General features: G+C 45.6%; 1 protein-coding gene across 1 annotated transcript; it reads right to left on the minus strand.

The window, feature by feature from the left end:
- Positions 1-2,389: 2,389 nt before the first annotated feature.
- On the minus strand, positions 2,390-9,500 carry LOC112108149 (Ig gamma-2A chain C region; the record flags this gene model as incomplete). The annotated part of the gene is made up of 4 exons (XM_026662737.2): positions 8,673-9,500; positions 6,522-6,833; positions 3,942-4,256; positions 2,390-2,449 (listed from the first exon to the last, which is right to left on the minus strand). Coding segments are annotated over exons 1-4 (1,111 nt in total), but the record flags the coding sequence as incomplete, so codon positions are not given.
- Between the last annotated feature and the right edge of the window lie 60 nt (positions 9,501-9,560).

A 9,560-nucleotide genomic window follows, 5' to 3' on the forward strand; every position in this document is an offset into this window, starting at 1 on the left:
AATCAGAACAGGGACTTTGGAAAGCAGAAATGACATAATACGTGAAATAATGTTCCTAACTACGGAAATAATGCAAGCAACAACAGCATGGATTCCGGTGCATATCAGAAGACCTGGAAATGAGAGAGCTGACAAAACAGCAAAACATGCTCTAAAAAATTAGGAGAGGGATCTTGAGATACCCTTAAGTAGACAAGAATTTAAAAGTGTGGCCATGGAGGAGCTTGCAAAGGAATAGCAAGAACTATGGACCAAGAAAACAAAAGGACGAAGGTTCTATGATGTATGCTCAAAAATCAAAGATAATACTATACTCCACAGTCACGACAGAAAAAGTGAAATAGTCATTTTTAGAGTGTTAGCAGGTCATTGTGCCTTAAATGATAAGTTAAACTTAGTAAAAAGACATAGATGGGCTGTGTAATCTGTACAAAACCACAGAAACAGTTGATCATGTTCTATGGAAAAAACGTTTCTTTATGAAATATTGAGTCTGCTTGGAATTAAAAACTTTTTTCTAAAGGGACTAATGAGAATGTCAGGGAAATGGAATAGTGCAAAAAAAAAAAAAAAAACACCCGGGCAAAGTTCCCTAAGGAAAATAGACTGGGTGACTGGATATTGGGGGGGGTGGGGGTGGGAAACTTGGCTAAAAACGAATGAAGAATGTGGCGGTCAAAGTTTTGTATGATGAGGTTGCTGCACCAAAAAACAAGGAAGAAGGGGGACTGCCAGGTGAGAGAGCCTGCAGCCACCCTATGGGAACAGAGCGATGGTAAGGAGGAAGCCCAGGGAGGAAGCAGCAGCCCTGAGATCCTAGTAGTTGAGGAGCAGAACAGACTGGCAAGCAGCTGGGAGGTAGTAGCTACTGGGTTGGAGCAGGCTCTTGGGGTGTGCAAGAGAGAAGGGTCAACTTAAAGAGGTTGTGGGGGAGATAGCCTGAGAAAGGCTGGATAGGAAGGAGCCCAAGGAAACAGCAGCAAGGAGTGGGACTGAGCATAGGCGTCGACTCCGTGGCTGCTCCGGGGCTGGAGCACCCACAGGGAAAAATTAGTGGGTGCTCTGCACCCACCAGCAACCAAGCTTTCCCCCCCCCACCGCGCTCCCCCTCCTCCGCCTCCTCCCCTGAGCGCGCTGCATCCCCGCTCCTCTGCCTACCTATCAGTGCTTCCCGCCTTTCCGTCGCCAAACAGCTGTTTGGCGGTGTGCTTGGAGGGAGGGGGAGGAGTGGGAACGTGGTGCACTCAGAAGAGGAGGCGGGGAAGAGGCGGGGCTGGGGCGGGGATTTGGGGAAGAAGTCGGAATAGGGGCAGGTAGGGGGCAGAGTTGGGGCGGGGACTTTGGGGAAGGGGTTGGAATGGGGACAGGACAGGGCAGGGATGGGAGGGGGCGGGACAGCGGTGGAGTCGGGGCAGGGCCCGGGGCAGAGGAGGGTCAAGCACCCACCGGCGGGAGAAGAAGTTGGCGCCTATGGGACTGAGCAGACTTGACTGCTGGTTATAGTGTCCCTGGGCTGGAACCCAGTGTAGTGGGAGGGCCCAGGTTTCCCTGTCTACCACTGGTAAGGTGGCGTGAACCAGGCGATGGGCAAAAGGACATTGGAAAGCCTTAAGGAAAGGGTGTGAGGACCAAGGGCTTGGAGTTAGAACAGTTCAGTTGATTGGCCCCGTGTTGAGCTTTGTATTACTCCGGAAGTAATCACGATGTGGCCAGAGGGCCAAGTTACAGGAAGAGAGACCAGACAGAGTGACCATTGGCTGGGGGTACCATATTGGGAGAGCGCCGTTATGCCATGCCTGGACATAAGGAGGTGCTCCTGCAGTGACAGAACCCCTTCCCAATTAATTAACTGAAGACAAAGTGGCATAGGTGCAAATCATCCCTAAGCAGGTTCCACTTGTGGAGTTGCCAGCAGATTATTCCTCCAGCTGGGGGTGGGGAGTGGTGGGTTTGCTGCCTCCCTGTGTGGGACAAAAAGGGGTTTCAGTCCCCAAATCCCAGGGTTCTTGTGAATATGCTGGATAACAGGACCATCTGTGTGGAAGCCCTGTGTGTTTACATTCCTTCTCTGGACTCTTCTCCAACTACCCTACCTGCCATGAACCCCAGAATCCCCCTTGGCCATCCTCAAGCGGGTTCCACAGCTGAAAGGGCTCTGTGAAAAAGTTAGGGGGTTTTTTGAGTTGATTCTTTCTATGCAGGGTTGAACTACCACCATCCTGCCCCAACACACAGCCATTCCTGATCCCACACCCTTAGGAGAAATGGGAGGAGGATGCCAATCAGACAGCACTGCCACCTTCTCAGATCTCCCACTAGGCTTTCTATCCCCTGTGCCTGGTATTAGAAGGAGGATTTGCAATTTTTCTCAGTTTGATATAAAACTCACTCAATGTGTAGTTCTGATATACATACTCTGACTGGATATCTCCAGTGCTGGTAGAAAAATCTGTAAAGTATGAAGAAATACCATGTTATCTATAACAAACATACATTTATCATCGGGGTAGTTAACATATCAGTAGGAAAACACACAATTATACACATTGCGAAATTTTGTACTGTTCCATGGCATCCTTATAAATATGTCCTCATCCCCTGTTATTTAATACATCTGTTTTCACATTCACTGTCAGAGGACCTGATCCAAACTCCTCTGAACTCAACAGAAGCCTTTTCACTTACTTCACTTACTCATTTCACTTATTTTCTCTGATCATTAAAACAAGCCAAGTTTTGAGCATGAGTATCTTGAGAGGTTCTATCTCCATTTTAATGATAATCTAAAGGCCATTTGCTCTATAATGCTAAGGAAGTGGATATAGTTAGTTCAGTGGATGATGCTGGGAGGGAAAGCTAAGGTTCAGAATTCTACACGGATACTTATATAGATACTTATATAGAGACTCAAGCTTATTTAGGGTCAGATCCTGACACCTTTACTCACACTGAGTAGTATCTTGGCAGCAGATTTTCAAAGTATTTAGGTGCTTAAAGATGGATAGGCAAGTTTACCTGCCTAAATACTTTTAAAATCTGGCCCTTCCTTCATTAGCCAGTTCCACTGAAATCAACGTGAGTGTCTGTGGAGTAAGGTGCTACCCAACCTAAAACTGGCCCCGTGATAGGGTGCACCTGGCCTTTGTGGCTCCCCACAGGAGGCCACAATGCTCTGCTATACCCTGCCCCACGAAGCAGTGAAGTGAAACAGAAAGGAGCAGCAAAGGTGAGTCCTCCAAGCTTGCCTAGAGAGGCTTCACGGAAGCAGCCAATCAGAGCCTAGCAGGCTCAGATAAAAGGACCTGCAGAGCCTTAAAAGGTTAGTTCCTAGCTGGGACTAGAGGTCAAGGGTGCTGTGCTCTTGAGGGAGAACCAGAGTTTGTTTCTTGCTGCATTTGCTTAAACTGGGTTTGCAGTGAGAGAGAGAACCTAAAATCCTTAGCTCTGAGGGAATAGTGACACTAGAAGAGGCCCAAGGAAGAAACAGCAACAAACTAAAATCAAGCAATGTGTACTGCTGTTTATAATGTCCGTAGGGTGGAACCCTGGAGTGGTGGGTAGGCCTGGGTTTCCCCTATCACCACAGTGGCATGAACCCCAAGAAGGGGACAGGGCTTATGTGAGAGCGAAAACAAAGGGCTCAGAGCTAGGGCTGAACATCCTAGTAGGGGCAACAGGACTGTTCATTTATTGAACTCTTTGCTACCCTGGAAGTGATTCATTTGGACTCAGTGACTCAGCCAGAGGGCCAAGTCATGGAAGACCCACCAAGGTCAGCCAGCACCAGAGGGCCAAGTCATGGAAGACCCACCAAGGTCAGCCAGCAGCTTGCAGGAGGCACCAGGTGAGAAAAGGACCGCAGTACCACACTCAGCTGCTAACAGGCACTCAAGACATGAGTGCCTCCCATCACAGGCCCTTATTTAAAAAATCCAACTTACCATCGAGTTTCAATATAAACCTTTTCTCTGTGCAGGAGTTCGTTGCTGGATGAATAACCTCACATCTGAACATTTTTCCATTATCAGATGCATTAATAGTAAATTGTGTTTTCAGTGTAGAGAAACATAAACCATTTTTTCCAATTTGAGTATCTATGTTATGGTTGTCTTTAGGTAACTCTGACCAGTCTTTATACCATGCAACTTTTATATTTTCCGGCGCAAAATCTGATATGGAAACTTCAAGACAGACAGTCTCATTGACCTTCAGTGATGTGGGTGTTGCTCTAATCTTAGAAACGGCAGGAGACTTTGCTAAAAAGAAGGGATAGTTTTCCATTAGAAACACAGTGAAGTAAAACACTCCTGGACACTATCAATGGGATTTATCAAGAAAAGATAATTAACCAGCAAAAGAGAAAATATTCACTTTTTTTTTTTATGGGACAGAGCACCTGGGCTTGATCCTGCACAAGGACACGTGCACAGTACTCTGCCATATAAGCACAGACTAAAAGTGCTAAGCAGAACAGAGAGAGCCAGGGAATCTGATCTTACATGAATGAGTTCTGCCACCAAATCACTTCTCTCCAGGAGCAGGAGTAAGGCCAAAGAGTGGCATGTGCTGCTAAGCACTTCATTAGAATAATGAGGATTGTGATTGAATAAATGTGTCAGGAACACCCATCTGTAGGGCCCTACCAAATTCATGGCCATGAAAAACATGTCATGGACTGTGAAATCTGGTCTTTTGTGTGCTTTTACCCTATACTATACAGATTTCATGGGGGAGACCAGTGTTCCTCAACTTGGAGGTCCTTAGGGGGGTTGTGGTATTCATAGAATATCAGGGTTGGAAGGGACCTCAGGAGGTCATCTAGTCCAACCCCCTGCTCAAAGCAGGACCAATCCCCAATTAAATCATTCAACAGATTTTTGCCCCATATCCCTAAATGGCCCCCTCAAAGATTGAACTCACAACCCTAGGTTTAGCAGGCCACTGCTCAAACCACTGAGCTATCCCTACACCCACCCCCCTTACTTCTGCACTGCCTTCAGAGCTGGGTGGTTGGAGAGTGGCAGCTGTTGGCCAGATGCCCAGCTCTGAAGGCAGCACCCCGCCAGCAGCAGCACAGAAATAAGGGTGGCAATACCATACCATGCCATCCTTACTTCTGTGCTGCTGCTGGCACTGGTTCTGCCTTCAGAGCTGGGATCCTAGCCAGCAGCCACCACTTTCCAGCTGCCCAGCTCTGAAGGCAGTACCACCACCAGCAGCAGACAGAAGTAAGGGTAACAGTGCCGCAACCCCCCCCCACCCACAACAACCCAGCCCCCCCCCCCCCCCACACACACACACACAGGCGCACACACACACTCCTTTTTGGGTCAGGACCCCTACAATGGAAACACCATGAAATTTCAGATTTAAATAGCTGAAATCCTGAAATTTACTAATTTTTAAAATCCTATGACCGTGAAATTGACCAAAATGGACCATGAATTTGGTAGGGCCCTACCCATCTGCAATCCATGTCCCACTCCCCTCAGAAAGGGGAGGTCGAGACTCTAAGGGTACGTCTACCTTACAGTTGGAAACACGCAGCTGACCCATGTCAGCTGACTCAGGCTCATGGGGCTCAGGCTGTGGGACTGTAAAAGTGCAATGTAGATCTTCAGACTTGAGCTGGATCCTGGGCTCCGGGACCCTCCTTTCTCACAGGGTCCCAGAGTCCAGGCTTCAGCCCAAGTCCAAACGTCTACATCACAGCTTTACAGCCCAAGCCCCAAGAGCCTGAGTTAGAGACATGCAGCTGGTCTGTGTCAGCTAACTGCAAAGTGACTATGCCCATTTACAGACAAGATACACGTTAGGAGAGACTTGAAAGAAAGGGGTGTCTCTTTATTTGTAACACATTTTCTAGGGGAAGGAATCCCAGATCTTTCTGAAACTTGGAATTTTAAATGGCTAGCAAAAGACAGACAAACCTTTAACTTCAGCCTGAGTTAATCCTAATTTCTGCCAACATGAAGCAATGCACAAGGTCCCAGAGGCAAAAAGTCACTCGGGGTGGGGTGGTCTGTAGAGGGAGTTCTATGGACTGCTGCTACACCAAAAGTAGCCAGCAATGGGGTATAGTCAAAGGTCTTCAGGTGCTCAAAGATGTAGATAAATGCTTCATTGGATTTATGAATGGGTCTGGCAGGTTAAGTGCCCAACTCCCACTGAAAAGCAATTGGAATTAGGCACTGATATCATATAGGTGCCTTCTGTAGATCTTACTAGGTTCTGCATCTTTAGGCACATATCTACCTTTGAAACTCTGGCCTTATATCTTTTCAGCAGACACCATCTATGGGACTCCCATGCAGTCCTGACTGGAGCCTAAACTGCTCCTGGCAAAACACAAATAGGGAGAGCAATAGCCAGGTGAATCTCATTGTTGCTAGAGGGTATAATTTACACCCTCCTGCACCATGGTTGGTGGATCTAGCCCTCTATCTGTAAAACATACTTTTTTCCTCATGCTCTAGGAAACTCATTGCTCTATCATAGACCCAGAGACTTGTTAAACATACCTGGGAGTTTTAGATACACATTTTTTCTAATGGGCTTTGTCAGAGTCTTGTGCATCACCATTACACCAATCTTTCTGCCATAATCTCGAGCAGAGGGTATTAGCTGAAGAGCAGAAGATGTGCAGAAAAGGCCCCTTGTATCCTGCTTTGGCTCTTGTACTGATGAACCCTTCTTGATTTCATCGTTCTCCTGAAACCACCGGACTTGAATATCGTTGGGATAGAAATCCATGATTTTGCAGGTCAGAGAAAGGGGTTTTCCATACTCCACATCATTTGGACTAAGAACAATACTTGTAATTCTTGGGAAACCTGCAAAAAGTGTTGAAATATATTTTATCTGCATAAACAAAATTAATATTCAAGAAGGTACTACTATTGTTTGTGTTAATGTTAAATATATACAGAGTAGAATGTGAAGTTGGTAGCTAGTGGGTCTGATACACAGGAAGTAACCAAAGGCTCAGGGTTATGGAAGTGACTGTGCTTTTGGTAGTTTAAACATATTTCAAGAATAACTTTGCACCCCCCATAAATACATGTGTATAACTGGCCAAGTGAAGTGAAGTCCTACACTCAATTTGATGACATTTCTCTGTTTTTTATCTGGATGTAATGCAAGAATTCTTAAATGCTGCATCTGCTTAATTCCAAAAGTTCAGGAAATGTTATAGACATCAGTGGGCAGAATGCAACTGATTTTGGTGAAAAATGGAAAATCGGAAAGTGGGATGCATGAAGATGGGCGCTAGCATCTGGTTAGCGTAGACAACAGCTTCAACCGCTTATCTAATTGTCTACAGATCCAACAACCAGTTGATGGCACTCATTAACACATTCCCGCCTAACTCCCCTTCCGCCATCTAAGCTCTGCCCATCTTCCCAATAAAGTTTAATATGGTGACCTATCTCCCAGAGAGAAGGGGGGGACTAAAAACAAACACAAAAATGGTAAGGGGGAAATAGAGTGATACCCAGAACCCTTGGCATGGGCTGGAAGAGGGGAGTAGGGAGCATGGAGGAATGAGAGTGCATCCAAAGCCTCTGGAATGGAAAAATGGGAGACCTTGGCAGAGGGCAAGGGGAAAAATGGGGAGCACACAGATCTTACCATGGGGGAGGGCTAATGGAGGGAGAAAACAGAAACCCTGGCATGGAGGAAGAATGGAGAACAATGGTATGGGCCTGGGGGGGATACAGACCCCTGACATAAGAGAGGATGTGAGGGTGCAGGGAGTCCCTGCAAGAGAGGGGGATGTAGGGGTGGCATACAGGGAGCTTGTGGTGGAGAATGGAGGGATGCAAGGGGCTGGTATGTGCAATGAGCTTGACCTACAAAAGCTATGAAGTTTGACCCCCTAATTTATATACCTCTCAGTAACTGTTCAGCTACGGAGCTTTTCTAAAAAAAATAGTTCCTTCTTTGCTTTTGGTAGAGCTCCCAGGAAGTTACTTCATACTTTGAGTCTTTAAAAAGACACGGAGAGGGAAATGTTCCATAACACCTAAGAGTGCTTGTTTTCTCGTTGTTGTTCATAAATTTTTCAAGCTTCCAAGAGTCTCTTAAAGCCTGAGATTGTTAAATTTGCCTAAGAGATTTGGACACCTAGTTCCCATTAAAATTACTGGCAATGCGGTATCCAGATCCTCTCAGTGGTTTTGAAATTCTCAATCTAAATCTTTCTTTACTGAGTATTTTTTCTCTACCTTGCACACACACTGGCTTGTTATTGTAGGGTTGCTTGTCAGAAATCTGTTGGCTATTGACACTGGGACAAGTAAGTGTTTTACTTGAATAAATTACTCTATGTTCTACCCTCTACATACAAGGGGAAGGGAGCAGATCCTTGTGGAGCCAGACTGAGTGGTGAAGAGAGCAGGAGCAGCATTTTCACTGCATGCTCACTCCTTATCCTCACACCACACCTCATCTCTGTGGGGGCAGGGTCTGTGGTGGGAGCTGTGCTATGGCAAAGATGCACCACACAGTATTCCTCCTGAGTCACTAATCAGATATCTCCAGGAGAGTTAATGCTGGTCCAAACAGCATCAACATCTGCTCTAGGCCTGTGCCCTTCCCATATAATGTAAAGAAGACTAAAGGAGAAAGCAGGAGTACCTTGCACAAAGAACAGACAATTAAATAGTCACCTTTTAACATGAGGGGATGGGACTTCTTTGTACTTCTGTTGCAATGGATGACTTCAATAGTGAACTCTACTGCATGGTCCTCAGGTTCAGGTGTAAATGTCACCTGGCTTACTCTGTGGTACAGATTTGTTGCTGTATCAAGTTGAGGGTCCTGGGTTTTAATTGCAGCCTCGGTGAGTTCTTCAAAGCCTCTCATCCAGCGCACCTGACACTCTGCTGGGTGGTAATCTGTCACCTGGCAAGATAATGTGACGGCCTCCCCACTCTCAGGGATACTGGGCTCACATACAATATTTGAGACTTTTGGAGTAAATACTGCAAATAAAACAACAAATAGGGCAAAAGTAAAATGATTAGGAAGTGAAAGAGCACAGAAGTAAAAGTAGAGACTTTCCACTGTTACTTGCAGTATTGTTGTAGCCATGTTGGTCCCAACTATTAGAGACAAGGTGGGTGAGGTAATATCTTTATTGGACCAACTTCTGTAAGAGAAAGAGACATGCTTTTGAGCTACATAGAGCACTTCTTCAAGTCTGGCTTTTCCCAGACTCAACTAGGCAAAAGTAGAATGATTAGGCGGTTGAGAGAAAACAGAAGCAAAAGTACAGACCTTCCGCTGTGTTTTTATTAATTAGAAATTCACAATAGCTCACAATACTTCCAATGAGAGCAAAGATCTTAATGGCTGTATGTGAGCAAAAGGAGAGGAAGGAGAAAAATAACAGGAAAATAGGAATGAAAATGGGAATAAAACTGAGGGGAAGAGGTAGAGACTCTAAATGATATAATTCTGTAAAAAATTGCACATCCTGTCTCTCAGAAAAGAAGTGTTACCTCTATGAAAGTCTCTTTCATTATTTGATGTCTTATTTTATTTATATATATATA

The sequence above is a fragment of the Terrapene carolina genome, unplaced genomic scaffold (assembly GCF_002925995.2).
Source record: "Terrapene carolina triunguis isolate 2854851 unplaced genomic scaffold, T_m_triunguis-2.0 Scaffold29971, whole genome shotgun sequence".
NCBI lineage: Eukaryota > Metazoa > Chordata > Testudines > Emydidae > Terrapene > Terrapene triunguis.